Genomic DNA, 22933 nt, shown 5'->3' with positions numbered 1-22933 from the left:
AAGAAGCTGCACAACCAGAATTTGACTCCAAATCTAGGGTTTTCCCCATTACCCACCAATCCTCCCTTCAGAGTGTAACTACCTGCAGGTCTATTTAAATCTGAGTGTGCAGGTCTCAAGCTAGAAGATGTCTACATCACCAGGACAACCCCCTGCTATATGGCTTGGGCCCCTATACTATAGGCTGGTTAGATCTCTTTCCCTTCCCAGGCCACACCCTGTTCCTCTGGCCCGCCCCAGCCTGCTCCCTACAGTTCTGGGAGTTTTGACCCTAGAGATGACGCAGGCCCCAAGTCTTTGAAGCAAAGCATCATTTTAATTTTTGAAAGGTACACCCAGAGCGCCCACAGGCCCCAATCCTTGCCTCAAGGAGGCATGAGGAGACCCTGAGGCCCCGGATGTGAACAGGGGTGGAAACCAGGGAGAAGGCCCCCCAACCTCACCTTGTTATCCTGCGGGCCTCCAGGTGGCTGGGGGAGTCTCTCCGGCGCTTCCTCATGGGTGAGTAGGACCGCCTTCTCCGGCGCGCTCTCTCGCGCTCCCTTTGCTGCGAATCCTCACTGAACTTGGGGTCCCGCTCCCTGGAGGTGAGCAGGGGGTGTTACTGGGAACTGGGGCTCAGGTGGCTTTTCTCATTGCCCCACTTCCTCTCGGCACCTGTCCCCTTTACCCCACTGTGGCAGGCAGATGGCCCGCCTGTGGGCCAGGCCCTGTGGATGAGCACCCTGTGTGTGAGGGGGGAGGGAGTTGGGTGTGTTTAGGGGTGTCAGCCTTCACGCGTGGGCGTCATAGCGGTGCAAACGCTGCAGGGGTGAGGATGTGTCTCCCTGGCGTTTTGGGGTGTGTGGTAAGATTTGGGGCTCTGAATACGTGACAAAAGGTGAGGAGAAAGAGGCTATGGGATTGCTTGGGGTGGACATCAGGACACAGATATATTTGGGCCTTGCTGCAGCTCGGAACTGGAGGAAGAACTGTGAGGAGGAAAGAGGAACAGGGCAGGCTGGGTTTGAGGGAAAAGGGCTGGGAGGGGCGGGGCTGGGAAGCAGGGGTGTGGCTTAGAAGGCGGGGCCTATTCTGGGGGCGGGGCCAGTGCCGGGGGCGGGGCCGGTACCTGTTAGGGCTGTAGCGGGAGTAGCTGGGGCTGCGGCGGGACCGGGAGCTTCTGCTAGGAGGGCTCCTCTTGCCAGACTTGGAGGAGTAGCTGGGAGAGCGGGAGTAGGACCTGGGGAAGAGGTTAGGCGACCATTTTCTTTCTGGAAGCCCAGCGGAGCAGAAACCAGGCCCTTATCAGAGAATGAAATCCCTTTGGGAGCTAAATAATATGGATAACTTCTTTCTGAATGCTTGCTATCCTGGCTATTTATTAACTGTGTGACTTTGGACAGGGGTTTCACTTCTCTGGGTTTCCGTTTTCTCATCTGTAAAATGGGAGTAATTATAATAGTACTTACCCTGAAAAGTCATAAATCAGATGTATCTATTAGGGTAAGTCACTTGGTACATGTGCTAAATAACAATTAGCCAGCACAGGAGAAATGTGGACTATTACTAGTATGCATTTAGCCACGGTCTAAAAATATTAAATGGAAAATTCTAGAAATAACTCATCCATTTTAAGCTGTGTGCTATTCTGAGTAGCATGATGAACTCTTGTGATGTGAGTCATCACTGTGTCAGCAGGTCCACCATGTATATGCTGCCTGCCCTGTTAGTCACTTAGAAGTCTTCTCATCAGGCCCACTAGCACAAGATTGCAGTGCTTGTGTGCGCACAACCCTTATTTTACTTAATTATGGCCCCCTAGTGTAAGACTAATGATAGGACTGTTCAGATTGGCCAAGGAGGAACTATAGTGGTCTTTTTTAAAGTGAGGCTAGTGTTCTTGGCTTGCTAAGCAAGAAAAAAATATATATATATATGCCCCGTATGCTAAGGTCTATGGTGATATCTCTGTGAATTATAGGGAATTTCCACTAGTTTTGCTGCCACCTCTGAAACTGCAAGAGTTAGCATCACAGTGTGATCATTGCTTAGTTAAGATGGAAAAACATTTCCTTATAGGGCTTGGTACTAGTGGTGTTTGCAGGCATCCACTGGTGGAGGGGAGCTGGAATACATCTGAAGTTAAAGTGTGTGTGTGTGTGTGTGTGTGTGTGTGTGTGTGTGTGTGTGTGTCTGTGTGTGCGCGCACACACGCTTGTGCGAGGGGGCTACTCTATATTTCTAACTCCTCTGTTCCTCTCAGTTTTCTTTCCTCTGCTAGTGCCTCCTTCATTTAGGTAACACAGTAGAGAAGGAATATCTCATTCCATCTCAGTGTCCTGTGCCAATGTCTAGCTGTGACACCGCGAAAAGTTGCTTTTGCTAACTCACTCTTTCTGAATTGAGGAATATTATAAGCAAGAATTAAAATGCACCATGTTTGTAGACATATGGGAAAGATGTGATCTCAGGCATTTCCATCCATTGACTATATCATAGAGTGTTCCTGTTCTGCAGATCTATGAAGTCATTTTTATAATCTTAAAATCAAAAATAACTGCTTTTCTGAACAACTGGCTCAATTAGTTTCTTTTTGGTAGTAATGTAACAAGGGAGCAATTTCTCTCCTTGCTTTGTCTGTAGGAAGCTCAGACTCATATTTGCAGTCCACCCTCATAGCAGCTATACAGTAAAGGACGTGACTTTTGGCCTTTTCTCCTGGTACCAGTTTTTATTTCTCTTCTTAATTTTCTTTTTAGTTTAATCTGCTGTCTTTACTGATGTCATAATGCTGAATATTATTGTAATGTTGAATATTATTATTAGCTGCATTGCTTTATTTTCTGGAATGGATGGTCTTGAAATAACCAATTAAGTAAGCATCTAATTTTGTTGTTGTTGGTTTTTTTTTTAAACTGTATTATTATAGAAAAGGAATGATCAGTCTGCCTTTGGGAATTTTTTATTTGCCTAGAATCCAGGGAAGCCATGCATTGATCAGATTGGATGAAATCTTCTAATTCTTTAAGTCCTGATACCTCATACCTATACATCCTACTATATCATTATCCACAATCAAGCAATTACCAATTATTACTGAAGTTAGGAGGGAGAGGTAAAGGATGCAAAACCAGCTACAATTACTAACCCTGTACCCCAGCTTTAGCAGTGTGAATCTGCAGCTGTTCCCATGAAGAAGAGCATGCTTACATCTGGACTGGTCTAGTGACTTGCTGTGCCCAACAGACTAACAGAAAGGATGTCATGTCACTTCTAATCCCAAGACTAAAGAATGCTTTACAGACTCTCAGACCCCTGTCATCATCATGTGAAAATGCAGACAGACCTGTTGGGTGGGCACATTGAGCAGAGATTACTAATCTGGGGTTATCCAATCCACCCAGACTCCAGCTAGCCCACCAGCAGATCAAAGACACAGGACAGAGTACAAAAAGTGCAGAAGAACTGGCCAGCTGAGCCCAGCCACAATTGCTGATTCACAGAGTTTAGGGCTAAGTGAACATTTTGTTTTAAGGGTGCCAATCTTGGGAGTAACATTTTCTGCAGAAAAAGCTAGTTTATCGTGAGGCCAGTACCTAGGAAATAAATAATAATTAAAAGTCATTATTTTCCAAGAACAGCTCTCAGTGCTTTATAGTGCTCAGAATGATACATTGCTTCATTTTGTGGGTTAGAGAGGTTCACTAATTTTACCAAGGCCACCAGCTAGCAATTGGATAAAACAAGTATTCAAACTTAAGTCTCTTTTTGATTTCATGCATCTGACTCTTCTCCTCCATGCATCAAAGGACATCTCCAGCTACATTAATTCATGCCAAGGAGCGAATTCAGCAGGGTAAAGGTCAAACTGCACTCACCTTTTTTCAGAGGAGGTGGATCGGCTCCGAGTGTACCTGGGAGAGGCCCTGGGGTTTGGGGATCTGGAAGAACGACTGGAGGATCGGGTGCTGGCGTAGGAGGAGCTGCGGGAGCACTCTTTCAGAGGGGAGCTTTGGCCTGTGGATGGAACCAAACTGGACTTCTTCACCTCGGCACACTCCAGACATGGTGACTGAAATCCTCTGCAGGAAGGGAAGGTCTGTTACTACTCAGCTGGCCACTACTCTGGGCACATCTTGACCAAATATTTACCTCTCTGCCACTGCCTAGGCTATGCTATTCTCTCCCAGGAACCTCTTTCCAGCTTTTCCTACCCTGGAAAGATTTGCCAAGAAGTAGGCATTAGAGGAACAGAACAAAAAGACACCCTACAAGTGGATGGTCCAGCTCAGAATTCCCAGCTGTGGAACACATACTATAGGTACCACTGCAGAGTACCTTGGGAGGTCCTTGGGAGCGGGCACGATGCTAAATAATGTCAGATCAATGTGGAGAGATTTAGTCCCCTTTCACTTTTTCAGTCCCTCTGATTACAATTACGAGAAAGCCTTGGCGAGGTGCAAGTAACTCCTTAATACTCTAACTCTGTAATTTTTCAAAGAGAAAGAAGCAGGTCCCAATGTAGCTATGATTAAATATATTATTTCAATATACCTATATTGCAGGTACCTTCTATTTAGGGCAAGGGATGCTAATTTTCTGCTTTGGATGGCACTGTAAGTTTTCTTTCAGTTACTTATAGAAAAAGTGAGTTTTTCAAACAAATAAATTAGTACATAAGCATGTTAAAAATCAAGAATGTGACCTGGGGTTGGTTTAAGTTTGGGAAACTGGGATGTAGCCCGTTTTTCAGAGGGAGGGAATGGTAGAGACATCTTCAGACTTTTTCACTCAAGGGACTTCACAAGCATTGTTTCATTTAGGCTTCTCAGCAACCTTATGAGAGTGGACCTACTATTACCTCAAACTTACAGAGAAGACTCAGAAGGATGAGGTATTTGATCAAGGTCACCCAGAATCCCAAACTGTAACCCACTCATCTCCAAAGTCTGTGTCCCTGTCACCTCCTCAGCTTCCTATGTTCTGTGTTGATGGTTCTCTTGATTTCAAGCAGATGCATCTTCCTCTCAGGTCATATTTACTGAGTCCTGTGCCCAAAGCTGGCACGACATAAATAGCATGGATTTAACCATCATTTAAAAATCAAAGTGCAAGGCAGGGTCTAAATTATTTAATTTGGCTGTCTGCATATATTAAATTAAGCAGGTGACATTCAGTTTTGGGGGCAGATTTGTATTTGAATGCTGATGCTGCCACTTAGTAACTGAGTTTGTCAACTACTCTAAGTGTCACTTTCCCCCATATGTTTTTTAAAAAGCTTATAATAGTATCTATCCCATAAAGATTTTATATGGAATTAAGAAAGATTATTCATGGAAAGTATTTTACATAACTAGCATGTGGTCAGAGCTCAATGAATATTAACTGCCATTATTATTATTATTATTGCTATTCTGAATTTTCCCTGCATAATACCCTGCAGGGTATCAGTAAACACGTGGTTTCCACCTCCCATCTGGGAACCGCACTGCCTGTTCTTAGAGACTCTGATATTTGCTCTGACCCAGCTCTGGTTCCCAGCCAAGCTTAGGTATGAGCTGAGGTCAGGGATGTCCCGGGACAGGCCAACCAGAGGCCACATCTACATGTAGATACCAAGCTGTTTATCCAGGACTGAAGCAGGCTATGTGTTAGGAACAAAGGGTTCTCTGTCCTTGAAGAAGCTGTTACCTGCTTCAGTGCTAAGGCTCTGGCTACCTTTTAGAAATCTTGGGAATGGCTGAGGATTTAGCTCAGTGGCATAAGCACCTGTCTGGCAAGTATGAGTTCATGAGTTTGATCCCCAGCACCAAAGAAAAAAGAAAAAGAAAATAGAAATCTTGGGTACTTTGAACAAAGACAGACTCCCACCCCCACCCCCAGAAAGAAGCGGGTTCCATTGTTTGTCTGGTAGAGAACACTGGTCAAGCTCCCCCTACTCTGCATCTGTGACCTACCCCAGGAACTTTAAAACTCCAGAGAAATCAGCCATGCCAATTTTATATCCCCAGCACCAAGCTCAGTGCCTGGCAGAGGAGGTGCCCAGTTATCAGGTTGAGGGATAAATAACTGCATGAAGGTGCAGACTGAGCAGTCAGTACAGCTTAGTAGCCATTATTTTTGCCAGTACCCTCAGTGATTAGGATCCTCCTGTGGTTTCTTGAGTGAGAGAGAGCAAAATGGTGATGAAACAGAGGAACTGTAAGCCAGTTTGTAAGTGAATGTATGGGCGTGTTTCCTACAGAAAGCCTGCATTTACCAAGTTTGTTGATGTGAACCAAAACTTTTTACCTAAAATCATACTGCGATCTACCTGTCTGTCTCTCTGTCTAATCTTTAATTAGGAAGCTTTATTTTAGAGGAGTTTGGTAAGAGTCATAGAATAACTGAATGGGAAGCATAGGGGATTTCCACGTGATCCTTTCCTCCACACACGTACAGCTGCATCGCTCACTAGCAACCCCTCACTGGTGTATTTGTCGTGATTAATGAACCACCTTGACACATCATTATCACTCAAAGTCTAGAGCTTACATTGGGATTCATTCTTGGTGGTGAACATTCTGTGGGTTTAGAGAAGTGCATAACGGCATTTATCCATCATTGCTGACCATATAGAATAATTTCAGTGCCTTAAAAATCCTCTGTCCTTTCCCATTCATCCCTCAGGCCCTCAACCACTGGCAACTACTCATCTTTCTATTTTCTCAAAAGTTTTGCCTTTTCCTGAAAGTCATATAGTTGGGCTCATACCATACATGTATGACTTTTCAGATTGGATTCTTGGGTTCTTTCACTTAGCAATATGTATTTAAGTTTCCTTGGTGTCTCTTTGTGGCTTGGTGAAGCTATTCTTTTATCTATGAATGATATTCCATTTTCTGGGTCTAATGGTTTATTTATCCATTCATCTACTGAAACATATCCTGGTTGCTTTTTAGTAATTATGAATACAGCTTCTGCAAATATTCATGTGAAGATTTTTTTGTGTGGATATATTTTCAATTCATTTAAGTAAATATTATGGGATATTAAGTGGCCATGACTTAAATTTAATTAATGCTAGATTATCTCTGAGATTATTGATACAACTGGCATCCACTTTTGCCTGCATAGCCTCCATCCTTCTGATTTCAATACCTTAGCTTTACTTGCAGATGAATCTGGGAAAGCTGTATTCTTAGTCCCAGCTGTGGCATGCAACACATTCTAGTCAAGGGCACAGCATTCCCGAGGTTAGAATGCTTGGTCCAGGGCTGGGCAACTGACCTAAGCATGGCCATGTGCAACCAATAACCACTTTCCTTGATGTCTTGAAGTAATTTTTAGGGAAAAAAAAAATCCTTCTATCGGAGGACTACCCTGACAGAATGTTAGTTGCTTAGCGTACCTGCCAGTTCTCTCGGAGTGTCTACCTAAGAACGAGGTGGGTAGAACTGAGCGATGCAATAGTACAGATTCCCTATGATTATTTTGAGTCACTGGATCCTGCTATCCCTGAAGCTAGTGCTCTTGGGAAAAAAGAAAAGTCAGTTTGAGTTGAGTTTTCTCTTCGTTGAAAGTAAGACTCATGAGAGAAGGATGGAGACAGCCTGGAGAAAGCTGAGACCCTTTCTCCCCACCAAGCACACTGACCTTGACTCTCTGCCCCTGCTGGGGGGAGAGAGATTCTCCAGACTGGCCCCTTTGTTCTGGGGTGAGGAGGTGGTGAAGGAATTCCCTGAATCCGAGGTGTTGCCGCTGTTCAGCTCCTGGCCTTTGCTGAGACCCGCACTGGGGCTCCCCTTCTCCTGGCCCTGAGACCTGGCTGAGCTGGTTTGCGTGGAGGGTGGCGAGGATGTGTCATTGCCTGAGTCATACTCCTGTGAGCGTCCTCGGGAGGTGGCGAGCGGGCTGGCTGTTTTGGTAAAGAGGTCAGCGGCAGACCCCGACCCAGTGATCTGAAAGCAAAAAGACCCGTCGGACACTGCTGAGCTCTGGCCTGTGTCTAAGTAACTGAGAATGTTTACCGTCATGATGCACTGTAACGAAAGGAAAGAGAGAGGAGAAGAAAGAAGAGACGCCAAAAAACAAAAGCACAAATTCCTGAAAGAATACCACAGAAAGGAGATATTTTTTTACCCCCTGCTAGGATAACTGGAAGATTTAGGTATCATGCAGAGAAAAAAGCATGCGATCCAGATTAAACAAAAGCAAAAGGAAATTATACAAAATTTAATTTCTAATGAATTAACTGAAACAAAAGAGACAACTCAATAGAAAGGGGTATGTACACCCCTAACCTAAAATAATAATAAAAATAAAGGAAGGGGAAGAGGGAAAATAAACGGGGCTATGGGCCTGAAAAAGAATATCTTGGAAATTAAAACAAAAACAGAAACAAAAACAGAGATAAAGCCAAAATTTTAAACTTCAACCAAAACCTCAATTAATGTAGCTTTTTTTTTTTTTTTTTGGAAAAAAAAAAGAAAGAAAAGAAAAAGCTTCCTGAATAGAACCTTGAGTAAATGTCACATGGGGAAAAGAAACGAAACAAAGATGAGGGTTTTGTGTGTGTGTGTGGGTGCATGTGCGTGTTTTTTAAAAATATAAAGTCATGGTCGCAAATTGACATTTGAACAGTTTTCAACTGAAGGGGAAAAGAAAGGAGCGGGGCAAAATAAATGGAAGTCAAATAGTCTGACTGAAAACAAACAAACAAAAAAAAGTCTCTACAGGTGCTTGTGTATGTCCTTTTCCCCTTGTAGAAGATAGCTAAGGATCTTGAGTGGCTTCTAATAAATTCTCTCATGTCTTTGCGGATTATATCCACTTACCAAGCAAGAACTCCTCCTTTAGTAGGTAAGGTGTAAGAGAAAGGGAAGAGCGGGCAACGTGAGTCCATCATCAGAGTCGCAAATGACAAGAAAAAACACACACCTTTCTGCACATCCTTACATTGGGCCCTGAGCTTTGAGTTTTGGGGTTCTTTTTTTTTTTTTAGCGATCTTGATAGGTGGGGGCATCCATTTTGTTTGGTTTCCTCATTCAGGGGATGGAATTCAACCTAGCCAATCATTCATGTCCCGGTTGAGTCAGGAAACCCTTGCTATGTATGCAAATGAGGCTACAGCATTGCATGACTTGGGTTTGGACCTCAAGGGCTTGCAGAGGAGGGAGAGGGTACTTTGCAACTGACTGCTTTGGAAAGGGCTTGAGGATTTGGTTTTGAACTAACTGGGGATGAAGGTTGGCCCTTACGACCCAGATTTGCACTGGTCTAGGACAGATGATGGAGTAGAGGAGGTGATGGAGAGCCATCACTGGGAAGGCAGTTGAAGTTGTGATAACACAATGGATGGTTTCCTTTAACCTTCAGATCAGTATCATGGCTGGGACGACAGAGAATCTAGTTTTGGCTCCTGACAACAATTACCATCCCTGCCCTGAGCATTCCCTAGTGATAACCCAGGGAATCTATGGGGCCAGCAGGGCACCCCGTGAAGAACATCCCCCCAACCCAACCATTCTAGTCCTGCAACCCCAGGACTCTGTTTAAATGGTCCCTGAGCTCCCTTCCTGGGTATTTATATGTCTCATCTATGGATCTGTTTTCTTATGAGTAGACCATGCTTCAAGGGTACATACTAAGGTGGCTATTTGGATAGAACTCACACATCCATGCTAAGGTACTTATGTACATGCGTGTGGGGTCCAGCACAGTGCCAGCAGTGAGAAGCAGAAGGGAGGAGCCCCGACTTTGGGCAGGTTCTCCTCACACTGTCATTTCATGTTTTGGCTCTGTGAAGGACCCAAGATTCTGAATTCAAAGCTGATTTTCAGGTCGTTTTGCAGATGTTTGGCAAGATAGGAAGACATGTTCTATCAGTGCTTACAGACTTGAACATTAGACTTATGAACATTAGACTATAGAACAGTAGACCTTTTTCTGTAGTCTAGCTCTGGACCCCACTCATATCAAAGCTTCATCCCCAAGAGTCTACCCCCATGTACTTCCCCATCCCATGGTCCTTGGGCCAAAGAAGGGACTTCTAGGCTTCTCTACACAATTTCCGCCTTCCAGCAATTAGTCACAAGGTGAAATACAGAGATACTGGAACTTTGGGAATAACTGAGGTAACTCCAGCAGCTTAAGTTGTTAACTCCTGAGGCTTCTTTTATGGATGGAGGGCCCCAGGGTTTCTTTTATGAATACTTCTGTTAGGCTTTGTGCACAGGCAAGATGCTAAGCCACTTTGCGAAGTTCAACCCAGTGCAGCTGCTGTTTACCTGTTGGTGATCAGGCTAGCTTTGTATTACAGGTAAGACCTTAGTAGTAAGTTAGTCCAGGTAGAATTTTCTAGTGAGACTTATAAGAACATTAGAGATCCTGTTTCCACTCAGCTCCTATTTGCTTTCTGGTTTGCAGTTGGGATGACATCGCTACTGGCCTCTGAATTTCGGTGATAACGCGTGTTTCCCCACCACTGCCTCTGTCAGGAAGGAGGAAGGAGAGTGCCAGGAAGTTAAACCCTGGAACCTGAGCTTTCGGACTGGGGCTTGATCCAGGAATGGGCTCAAGAAATCTGTGTTCCAGTGGGTGGGAGCTAGAATATCACAAATGAATCCGGCAAGCCCATCTTCAAAGGAACTAGGCTAGAATCTAATTCAACCTAGAGGTCCGTGAGTGCGGTAGTTTCCAGTGTCTCCTGGCTTGTTACGTGGGAGCAGCCAGGCTGGGTCTCTTCTCCGTTACTTGTCCTCAGTTTTGATATCTGTTTGCAAAGTGTTTTTCCCTGTATGTTATGGGACCTCATGAGTAAGGATTTAAGAGCTGATGTCCTTTCAGCTTGGTGGATGAAGAAGGGCACCTTGCATTGGGTTTCACATTCTTAGCCCCACACCTGAACTCACAGGGATATTTTCAGTCTCTCTCCTCCTGGCCATGATTTGTATGGTTAGAACTGAGAACCCCACAGCCATCATACTTTTCCATCATGACCAGAAAACAGAGATAAGCATATTATTGAAACATTCACATTAGGTTGACTGTGGTGTGAGAAAATACCAACTTTTCCTTGGTTAGCAATCCCATTTCTTTGCATGAATCTAAACCTTTGACATGGATTACAACCTCCTTTGCAATTAAACACTGCAGACTTCACAAATCTCATCCCTTCCACACACTTCCATATTCGCTGCCATGATCTAAGCTGACCAGTTTGAGGTTTCTTGGTTCTGCCACTGTGTCTTTCTCTCCCAAACTCTGGTCATTGTATTTGCTATTTCCTTTGTACAGAACACTCTTGTTTCTCCCCCACTAACAAAACTTAAATTTACATTCACCCTTTAGGCTTTATATCATCTTCTTTAGAAAGACTTCTCTCATCCCCCAGACCAGAACAGCAGAGTACTCTGTATTTCATTCATTCATTCATTCATTCATTCATTCATTCATTCATTCAGTCAGTCAGTCTTTCTTCCATTCACTCATTGAGGAATGAGAGCCATTGTGTTATAACACTATTGCTCCAAGCTGTAGTTGCCCTGGATGGGGAGATGTTGGGGGCAGTACATCTAGCATCCTATAATATTTACATGGGTACTAAACTGCAACTATCACTTGGTTTGGTTTGCTTAGAGGATAATTGGGCAGGGAACAAGCAGCCATCTAAAGTTCTGTCTGTCTTCCTTATTCTTTAGCTGAACCTTATCTGATTTTATTTTTATAAGTCCTGATGGCTCTGTTTGTTACTGCACATGGTAAAAGCATTTTAATAAACTCATCGTTAGAAGTGCCTGGAGAGTTTAATGGCCTTCTAACCCTGACTCCCCCTTCAGGTGGGTGCAACTCTCCATCCACCCACATGAAGAAGAGGAAAAAAAGATTGCAGTTGAGAGGAACCCAAGATGGAATGAGGTGATACTGTGAAAATGCACAGGAGGACTTTGAGTCATGAGTTCCCTGACTGGTTGCATGATGGAGGATCCTGCATGTCTTCCTGTCTGTGAGCCTCTCTTTCCTAGCCGGGGTTCTTCTGGCCCATAAGATGCAATCACCACTCAACACTGGTGTGATAGGGTAGTTTCCCTTTGCTCCTCTCTGTCCATCACTTAGATAACTGGCCTTTCAAAATTCATTTTTGAAGAGCTCTTCTGCAACTGTCAGGAATTTCTGTGCATGTAACTACTGTCTATCCCTGTATGACTAACTGGATGGGAAATGCTCCCCAAGACTACCACCAGAATATGCCATCCCCTATTTATCATCCTCCAGTAATAATGTCTTTGTGGTGCCCAGGATCTCCACTTAAGACCTGGAACACTTACACTAGGGCTCTGTTCTTTGGTCCAATCTCACCCCTCCCTTCATCTCAACCCACATCTTTTCTGCCCTGCCTTTCCAGAAGCCTACCTTTGGGATAGGGCAAAAAATTCAGTCCTGGCCTCATTATCAAGTCACATAACTCCTGCCTAACCTGGATTCCAAGAAACTGAAACAGGAATTAGAGTGCTGATAGTTTATTTGAGAGGAAAAGGGGTGGGGAAATGAGCTGACAGAACAAATCAAAGATACATTGTCAGTCCATAAAGGGGGCAGTGGTAGCTGAATTCCATAGGGGCCACTGTGCGAATCTACGTAGAATATATACTCCAGCTTTAGCAGAGGCCAAATAAGGTCGGAGCTGGGGATTTATAGACCAGCTCTGCAACATTTCTGGGCCAGAAAGTATCATCTAGAAACTGGAAGACAGCTGTGTGCCCTGAATCAGGGAGAATGAAGAGACAGATATAGGAGAAGTTTGTGCTTTAGTACCCTAAAGCAATGCAGAAAAACTAGCTAGCCAATTGGTGCTTTGTCTTGGATATGTTTTCTTTCGCCCACTTTCCATGTTTGTAAACAAATTTAAGTTAGCTGCCAAAATGTGGGAAGTGGAGAGATCTCACATAATAACCCCATTTCCAGTTTTTGTTGAAAAAAATAGGATCCGGGCCCACATTTCCTGGCAATAATGGGTTTGAGAATGATCACAGCTGTTCCTTTTAGACAAGGCATGTGTTGTCCTGGCCCCAGGCTGTGTGGGATGGCTTAAAGTCTATTAGTTACCTGACCCCTGAGATATCTGAATTTAAGACCTCTGGCTCTGAAACTCTGCTGCTATCCTGATCTTTCTCTAAGCCACACAGGGTGCCTCTTGTATGTTTACCTCTCCTTCCCAGCAATAGGAGTGTCCTGCACAGTTTCCCTATCGCCACACTTCTTTTTTTTTTTTTTTTTTTTTGTCTTTTTCCTTTTTATCGGTACCGGGGATCGAACTCACGACCGCCTGCTTGCAAGGCAGGTGCTTATGCCGCTGAGCTAAATTCCCAGCCCCTATCGCCACACTTCTAATCTCCATGGGACCCTTGTCAGTGAAAGGAACCAGGAGACCAGAGCCCTTAAAGCCAATCAGGATCTCAGAGCTATTCCAAACCTTTCCACTCTGGACCTGAGATGCCAATTTTCTAGATACAGTATGTGTATTTATGAGACTTCCTATATATTTGTATGTATATATGAAATTTCATAAATATATGTATACAAACTTTTAAAGGGAAATTTGCTTTTTGCAAACTTGTGTCTTTCTTTATTCTTTTAATCTCTCAATATGAAGCTCCATTTTTTTTCTGTATCTCTCCTTTTCTCTCTTCCTCTATCCTTTTTTTCTTCTCTTTCTTAACCCAAAAGCATTCCTTGCTGTTTAATGTACTCCATGTTAACACTTGGGTTTTTCTAATAAGTAATTAAATCCCCCCATCACAAACCCCACATCCCCTGTGTTTCCCTGGAAATCTCTCTCTGCCCTCCAGGGGAGCCGGCTCTGTTATTTATTGTTTTTGTTTCAAATCATTATTTAATCAAGAAGGGAAAAAAGGCAACCTCTCACTTACACTTCAAAATTTAATTTCAGATGAATTCCGAGATCAAGAGGCAGCTTGGCCTAATAGGTTACAAAAATACAATCAAGAAGAGAATTCCAATTAAACTGAACAAGTCCATTTACGGAGCTTCAAATGGCCCCATGGAGAGAGACGGCTATAAATTTTTTACTCCCTCTTTGCCATATGGGGGACTGGAAAATCTCATGTGAGAACAGAGCTGCATGGCAGAGCTTTTAGCTAGAGGGTTCAGGTTATTCCTTTTTTTAAAAATCCTTTTGTTTCACAAAGACATTAAGTTTATTTTTCTTGCTGTTGTTCATCTTCCTTTGAACACTAATTAGGAAGACAGCAAAAGAATGGATTCATTGACCTGCTGGGAGTTCATCGAGGAGGGGGAGGAGGTGGAGAAAGACAGACAGATCTGCCGAGATTATGAGGTGGTGACAAAGTCCTCTAAGACTAGGGTCATCGCCAGGGCGTGCAGTGCCCTGGTCCTGGGTTGGAGGAGGTAGTCTGAGGTTCTTGCCAGGGGCCTGAAAGGAACGGTGTCTTCTGGCTTTCCCTTTCTCGGGAACTTCTTTGGAGGGCCCCTGCTCACCAGCTTTTGAAAAATCTCTACATAGGCCCAGTTAGACAATATTTTTCCCTTGCCAAGACTGAAAAGACGGAGATAAGTTCAAAGTAATGAGCTTTTCATGTAGCACAATGTATTTGATTTAGACATCTTTTGGCCCAAGGTCATGTCCTTCCTATGTTTTCTAGTGGTGAAATGTTCATCGGGTGATGGAAAATGGCAGTGCTCCTTCTGTCCTTAGCACAAGTACAAGTTAACACTACCGTGTCACTTCTCATTAAAAAAAAAAAAAAAAAAAAACGACAACAACAAATACAAGTGGTCCCCAAAATCTCCAGGTCAGCTTATCCTTTTCTACCCTCCAGTCCTCTCAACAGCAATGAATGGCTTGGATATTGAGGCTCCCAGGGATATCCTAAAGCTTGGGGCAGGGTTCTGAAGACCAGGACCATCCACAAACTCTCCTTCAGCCTCAGTTTCCCTATCTGCAGAAGGGAAAGCATATTCCCATCTTGCCTTTCTTCCATGGTTGTTGTGAAGTCCACCTATGATTCTGGATATGATTAAGCTTTCCAAGGTCAGAGATTGCTTCTGGGCTTGTTTTGAGAAAACTGTAAAAAGCTACTATGAGAACAAATCCTAACAGCAGCATCTATCGTATATGGAGTGCTGGCTACATCTGCAGAATTGGGATAAGATTTTTACACAGAGCAGAAGTCGCACATAGGTAAGCACTGCTGCTGGCTGTGACTGGAACAGTGTCCAGCACGTGGAAGGGACTTAATGCACATTTCAAAAATGAGTGGATTCTGTGTCTTCATCCTCATCACAGTTCTGCAAATAGTTACCATTATTAGCCTCAGACACACAGGAGGACGCTGAGATGTACAAAAGTGAAATGACCCAAGGGAGGTTGTAATGAAACACATGGATTCTGAGGTGAGACTTTCTGGGTTCAAAACCTAGCTTTCTTTCCTTGATTTTTCTAGGCTGTGGTCTAGAAAAGGAGGTAGGCGTGGCAGTTGTCCTATGGGGCTATTATACAAAATAAGTGACTAAGATTCATATAAAGAATTCAGTCAGGCTTCTGGTGCATAATAGTTGCTCAATAAGCATCAGTTGTTGCTGTCACCCTCAGCCTCACAGGGAGACAGGAATGAGGATTCCAGAGAGCTCGGATCTGCTCCCGTGCCTTCATCACTCGTGCTGTTTTGCCTTCTCAGCTTACAGCTATCTCTTTATTGGATACCAAGTTCTCTGATCTTTTCTTTGTCTTGTCATCTGTGCAGGTGTTTGGTGACAAGACGTACGAGGCCACTATTGGCCCAAGCTAAATGCATGAAAGAAAGAATCCTGCCCTTCTCCTGGGCGCACTCCTCTGTGATCAGGCCCCTTCCAGTATGGGCCACTTGACAGAGAAAGGGCTTGGCCACACCATGGCCCTTAGCCTTTTATTCCTCCCACCCGCCTTCCATGCTGGCTGTCACAGTAAGTTTCCAAGGCACAGCCCTGATCCATACCAGCCCTATTTTCTCCCAATTGGGCTACCTTCCGGGGTCACTTTGCCTCTCAGAGCCTCAATTTTCCCATCTGTAAAATGATGATAATAATTGCATCTCTCTCAAAGAACTGTTAATGTGGATCAAGTGAGCAAACTGTGTCAAGTATGTGACAATGCCTGGCACATAGTAGTATTTCTCCCTTCTTCCTGCCATCAACCATCTCAAACTAATGAACTCCTACCCATTCTTCAAAGCCCAGGACATCAAGACAACATTTTGTGACCTTTCCCCTGTACATTGTACTTGCTTCCATCACTGCCAGAGGTGACATTAAAATTATCAATATTCACTTGGGTCTAGGCATTACCTCACTAGAACAGATGTTGGCCTGGATGTTGAAGGGGATTAAATGTCACATTTTAGTGGCTGGATTGTGAGGAGGTCCAGAAAATGTCAGGGGAAGAAAGGGATGGATGGGTTGACTGGGGATGGAGTGAGCTGGTGACAGGGACTATTTGCCAACTGGCATGCAAATATTTGAAGATTTTCACAGGCAGAATCAGCATGGGTGCTCACGGACTTGATCTGAACCTTGAGAATAACACTCTAGCTCTATATTGTAGCTTTGTGTTGGCTGCTAGACTGTGAGCTCTAGGAGTTAAAGAAGACTACTTATTTCATCTCCCTGGTGCCTGAAACAGAAATGGTTGAGGGAAAATAAGGCCCATGAGTAGGTTATTAAGGGGCCCTACCCCGTCTCCATAGGACCTTCTATTTGACTCAGGGCTCTGTCCAAACAACAGAGTCGCAAGTTACTGTAGCTCACCAGCTAGTAACAGTCAAGCCCTACATTTGCATAGTCATATATGCAAATGAGCCCACCAGCTAGTAATAGTCAAGCCCTACATTTACATAGTCATATATACAAATGAGCCCCACTGATGTAATGTACCCATCCTTGATATTTTAAAGAGCTGTACATGTTAAATGCTAGCAGGTGAGTGTGGCAGGAGCCATGGTGTAGAAGACCCTTCGTGCTCAGGCTCCTATTCACCTCCAGAGGTCTGCAACTGTATCTCAAACCTCATCTCCAGTTTTCATTTTTCCCTTTCATTGGCTAAATTCTGCTCCTTCATTTCTCGGCTCATGGCTATTTCTTCTGCCGACCTGACTCCTAATCCCTTCCTCTGCCTGCTAACCTTCTCCCCAATCCAAGCATCGATTGTTGTGTACTGTCTGTCTCTCCCCGTTAGGGCTGTTTCAGTTTTACTCATAGGCTCTCCAAACCCAAAGCAGACCCTGATCAGCTGTAGATGCTCACTAGATGCTGATAGACCTGAATGACTGTTTGACAGGAGATTCCATGAAACAGCCTCTGCTGTTGTCTCTAACAGAGAGAAAAACCTTAGGGCCAGACTTCTGGAGCACCGTTAGTCCAGCCTGTAGCCTTCTTCTATGTCTGCCCTTGTAACAGAGAAGATGAGAAAGGTCTGAGTGCGGAAGGAACTCAGAGGATCAGATTCAAGGAGTGTCTGACTCTTCCAGGAGCCAGGCAACTTGGAGGTGGTAAACATAGTCATCTGGGCTGCAGCTGCTATCTGGACAGAAAGAAACTGGTCTCTTCCCTCTCTATTGTTATCACTGCCACCTCTGTTATCACTACTGTGCCGCTGCTCCTGCTAGCAGCAAACATTAGATAGACTTACTACAGGTCTATCACATCCCACCATTTTTATTCCCTTGAAGTCCTGGCAGTCTCATTCGATCAGTCTTGGTTGTTTTTGTGATTCAAAGGAAAATGAGACACAGTTTCTACAACTTGCTCAAGATTCCACAGGTGCTCAAGTGCAGACCTGGGACCTGGAATGGTATTATCATCACATTACTAATATTCACTGAGTTTTGCCCCTGGGTTAAGCACTGGGTTCAAAATTGTCTTTTGAATAAGAGACTGGCTTTATCTATTATTATGATTGCTATTATTATTTTAAAGATGATGAAACTGAGGCTCAGAAAGGTTTAAGTAACTAACACATAGCTTCAAACCAGGTTTTGATCATTGCTTTTAACAAGTCCACCTTATCATCAAACCATGGAATTCTCTTTTCTGTGTGCCTCATTTTCATGCATGCTAATTAGGGCAATGGGCTTAGGTGAACTCCTAAAGTCTCTGCTGTTTTCTCTAACAGAGAGACAAACCTTGGGGCCAGGACTCTTGATAAATCTTTGGTCCAACCTGGAGTCTTCTCTCATCTCTGCCTTGGTAAGAGAAAAGATGAGAAAGGATTGAGCATGGACGGCACAGATGACCCTTGGATTTCAGCTCTTCTGATAAGTGCTTGGCTCATGTGGGACACTGAAGCATCTTACTCCAAAGCCATCCCACACCTGTGTGTTTTAGGATGAATAACTGCCAGGAGCCAACCTGGTCACATAAGTGGCTGGTGTGGGAGAGCAGATCCAGCTTTCTGCAGCACCTTGACAGACTTGGCCTTGTTAGGAAAACATTCCTGCCCTACGGTATAAGTCGTTTCCAATGGTGCTTAGTATTAGGGTCACTTGGGGCTGCCAGATTAGCTGCCACAAATACTACGACCAGAGACAGCCCTAGCGAATTCAGAAACATTCTTCTACATTTTATTGCTTGTATTTCAAATTTATTTTTACCTTTGCTCGTGGGAGACACGTGGGATAACCACGCCCATTTCTCAGTTGAGGGAACTGAGGCTGGAAGGGGTAAAATGATCCATTTAGCCAAGCCAAAACTTGCATCCAGGCTTCTGGATTCTTTGCTGTAGAAACCTCCCTTTCTTTTTTGATATTTGCAGTTGAATTCAGGGCCCACGGACTGAACTACATCTTCAGCCTTCTTTCTCATTCTCTTTCTTTTGTTGTCTGTCTGTCTGCCTGCCTGTGTGTCTGTCTTTCTCTCTTCCTTTCCTATAGGATTTTCCTTAATTTCCCAGGCTGTGTTTGAAGTTGTGATGCATGCCCCACCACACCTGGCTGAGAAACCCATTTTAGGACGCTTAGGAAGGAGAGAATGCATGTGCATACTTGCCTCCTCTAAGTACTCAGTAACCATGGGCCTCCTCACAAAGAAGGCATCTGGGGAGAGTTGTGGATGGTCCAGGTAGGCAATAGGAAGCCAAATGAGAGCTTGGAGAGACAAGGTGGCTTGCCTGAAGAAGATGAGTTTCCCCAGAATGGTCTGTGGGTAACTATTGTATCATTCAGGGCTCTCTGTGGCTTATCACTGCCTCACATTTCTTGACCACCCTGCAAGCCATCCTGAATTTTTTCTTGCTTCTACCTTATCCTTTTTAAAGGAAAAACTCTCTGAAGTTTTTAAGACCTCATATAGCTGGACAAACAGGTCTTTTTGCAGCTGTTGGCTGCAAGTATGGCTGTGCCAGCATTGACGCTTCCCCTCCTTGGGTGTTTCTCCCATTGGAGTCTATAATAAGCCTTCACCTACTTTCTCTTGTTGGAGAACCTCAACAGTCCCATAGGAAGCGATATGACTTCAAGTTTATCAATGAGAAGACTGAGGCCAGGTCCCTTGCCCAAAGTCACACAGCTAGCAAATGGCAAAGCTAGGACTTCAATTCAGAACCATCCCTGCAGCTCTTGTTCACAGTGAAATCAGGTTCCAGCTCCTTGTTAACCCAGGGGGACACGGCAGACACAACCCAGGGCCATTTTGTTAAACTGGATTTGCTCTTGCCTCGCTCTGTGACTTCACCCTATGTCTTAACCTTTGTGAGCTTGGTATTTCTGTTTCATATGTGGAAGGGACGACTGACAGCAGCTGTTCCCCCAAGTCCTCAAGACCTTGTGCGGACACATGAGAAGAGACAGGTCAAGTATTATGAGCTCCTTAGAGGAAAATTTTCATATAAATTCAAGGTCACATTTATAGCTGGAATCAAATTCCAGCTGCCAACAAATGCTGCCAGCCAGCTGGCATAAAAGATGCAGAATTTGAGTAAAAACTAGAGCTTCTGTCCTGTCAAAGACCCTTGTTCCCTTCCCTTGTCAAACAAATCTCCTGTGATATCTCACACATGTAGTCTTGCAGGTGTCACTCTGAAGACCAATATTTATTATAGAACATCCCCCGATAAAAGATTCTGAGTATTTTAGTTTTTCTTCCTCTGCTCCCCAAATCCCCAAGGCAAGTGCTGCCAAAGGCTGCTGAATGACCATTTGGTTCATCACTAATGATGTCTGGAGCCAGTGGGATATTTTGCCCGAAACTGAATTAAAATGTGTCATACATTGCCCTGAACTTGTACCTCCACCTCCCCCAAATGTTGTGGCAAGACTGGCAGAGGAGGCTGTTCAGAATACTTACTACACCCCTGGACGACAGGAAGCTGAGCATCTGGAGAGGCTGGCTGGGAGGGTGGCTGGACCGGGCCTCGGGGCTGGCCTTGCCGAGGGTCTTGGAGCAGCGGCGGGAGTGCCTGTGGCGGGACTTCCGCCCTTCCTCAGGAGACCGGCCTCGGTGCCTGGAGGCAGAGGAGAGAGACCTGAGGGTCTTTTGAAGGTGAGCAGGGTAGAGAGGAGATTGAGGGATCAACATGATAGCGTGTTTGCACATGTTCATATAACTTAGTCCCTGGGTATGTCTGAAAGTGTGTGCATGAAAACTAGACTGGGTGTTTATCTATCCATCTGCCTACCCACTGATCCATCCATCATCCATCCATCCATCCTTCTGCCCATTCACCCATCCCCCCTCTGCCCATGCATTCATCCATCCATCTCCAGTCATCCATCTATTCATCCATTCAATTTTCATTCATTCATTCATTCATTCATTCATTATCTCATTTGATGGCTTGATAACTCCCCCCCCCCCTTTGTTTTGGTCTTTTCACGACAGGATCTCACTGTGGAGTACAGGCTGGCCTTGAGCTCACTTTGTAGCTCAGGCTCGTCTCAAACTCACAACAATCTTCCTGCCTCAGCCTCCCGACTGCTGAGATTACAGGCACGTACCACCACACCTGGCCCTGCTTATTCTTGTACCTGACACTATTTTGGTGGCTGAGGTTCATCTGTGAATAGAGCAAAGGTCTTTCTTGATTCCTTCATGCCTGTGTGATTTTCTGCCATGTGACCATGTTTGGGCATGCCTGTCAGAGTTTCCATGGGTTTGTCTATAAATGTAACTGTTTGTGTTCCTTCTGTGAAATGAAGGCAGAACATTCAATGTTACTCAGAATATTGGGGGAAAAGTGACTGGACAAAAATACCGAAATAGGTCATGCAAATTTGTTATGTTTAGAGCTGGCTGCCTTGTGTGTACTGAAACGAGGGGGTGCATGATCATTGAAATGGGCGCATTTGATGCATGTTCCATCAACTCGCTGAGACACAATAGGAAATGGAAATAATATCATATGGATTTGGTCAGCACCTAGAAACCCTTCCTAAGGTACTTTCAGAGTCGCCCCTACAACTTGAAGGTCAAGTACTATCTTCCCATTTTGCAGATCAAAGAGCTGAGATCTCTGAGGTCACACATCTTAAAAATAGCAGGGCCACAACAGTTTTCTGCACTTTTAGGAAATGACCTCATTTCTCTGGTTATGGCTCTGGACAGTCCTTCTCTGCTCTGGGCTCTTCCAGATCCCTTTTCTAGTGAGTATATATCCCATGTGCTAATTTTTGGTTTACTCCCAGGCCTTCTGGGGAACCCTTTAACTCAACAGGCACTCAAGAAGCAGCACCACCAGGAGCTGGACAGCAGCAGGGTGCCCAGGGCCAGTGTCTGCCGTGTGAACCATTTCTCTGGCAGGTAAGTTGCTGAGTCTCTGCACAATCCTCTGGCCTAAGCCAGGAGTACTTAACCAGGAAGAGCAATTTGGAGGTAGAGCAATCAGGATGAGTCCCCCAGAACTATTTGTCCCAACATTCTAGCTGTGGGACCTCCCTTAGGTCTCTGCATACCAGGAGGCAGTTTTCTCAGCTATAAGTTGTCAGTGATGTGGTTTAGCTCAGGAACCCACGCATGTCAGAACAAGCCTTGCAGATGGGGCATGCATACCACAGGGGGATGCAGCATGTTTCCGTAAGAGGATGTTAGGATGAGCCTACCATCATCTTTGGCTTGTAGTAGGTGGTTTGGGAGAGCCAAAGGGACTAGGGCTCTCTTCTGAATTAGATGCATGCAGAAAGCAGAGTAATTCAGTGACCAGGCACTTACCTCCTTCTTATTTAGAGAGAGAGAGAGAGAGAGGACTAGGCCAAGGCCAACAACCGAACTGCCTAAGAAGCAGGCGCTACTCAAATTAGCTAGCTAGACACGCATTTGAACAATGCTGTGTTTGGGACAAAGTTCTTGTTCCCTCTGGGCACCGATCTGACTACAGAGGTGTCCCATTTTTGTCTTGCACAATCAGGGTCACAGCATAGGCTCATCTGATGGTGGTATTGGCCACCAGTGTTCAGCAGGGATACCAAGGTCAGCTCATAACAGGGGACATGAGAGGCTACTGTCTCTACTGCTTCCCACATGGAACTGTGGGCTTATGATGCCTGGGGAGATCTAAGCACATCACTGCCCTGACACCACTGTGTCGGAATCACAGGAAGGTGGCTCGAAGGTGGGACCCAGGCACTGTCATTTTTTTAAAAACTCCTGGTGTGATTGAAAAGTGCAGCTGAGGTGGAGAAGCATTGGTCTAGGTCATGGCATTATTTGGGTGATTAAGAGAGAAAAAGTATTTGGAACTGTAGCCCAGTGCCTGGCACACAGCAGGGTTTGGGTAAATCTGCTCTTTTTTCTTCCTCCTCCTCTCCCTCTCTCGTCCTCCTCCTGTCCCCTTTTCCTTTCCTCTTCCTTCCGTTTGTCCTCCTCCTTCCCTTCTTACTCCTCCTCTCCCCCCTCACTCTGTTTTTCTGCGCTTCCCTCCTGCCCCTTGCTCTTTCTGTTTCTTTTCCTCTTTCCTCTCCCACCTTC

At 44.7% G+C, this 22933-nt stretch overlaps 1 protein-coding gene across 1 annotated transcript in view; it reads right to left on the bottom strand.

Annotated features, from left to right (window-relative positions):
* The window catches only part of Srrm4 (serine/arginine repetitive matrix 4), a 154620-nt gene that overhangs the window by 7318 nt on the left and 124369 nt on the right, over positions 1 to 22933 (bottom strand). Inside the window, exons 8-12 of the mRNA XM_003478301.5 lie at positions 20318 to 20474; positions 7618 to 7922; positions 3861 to 4064; positions 1112 to 1222; positions 444 to 581 (exon numbers count right to left, since the gene is read on the bottom strand). Of these exons, the coding sequence (XP_003478349.3) occupies positions 444 to 581; positions 1112 to 1222; positions 3861 to 4064; positions 7618 to 7922; positions 20318 to 20474 (915 nt within the window). The remainder of the gene's footprint in view (positions 1 to 443; positions 582 to 1111; positions 1223 to 3860; positions 4065 to 7617; positions 7923 to 20317; positions 20475 to 22933) is intronic.

The sequence above is a fragment of the Cavia porcellus genome, unplaced genomic scaffold (genome assembly GCF_034190915.1).
Source record: "Cavia porcellus strain 051 isolate PalLab524CR breed Dunkin Hartley unplaced genomic scaffold, mCavPor4.1 scaffold_16, whole genome shotgun sequence".
NCBI classification, from domain to species: domain Eukaryota; kingdom Metazoa; phylum Chordata; class Mammalia; order Rodentia; family Caviidae; genus Cavia; species Cavia porcellus.
The sequence above is the reverse complement of the archived record's forward strand: the minus strand, read 5'-3'. Positions and strand labels throughout refer to the sequence as shown.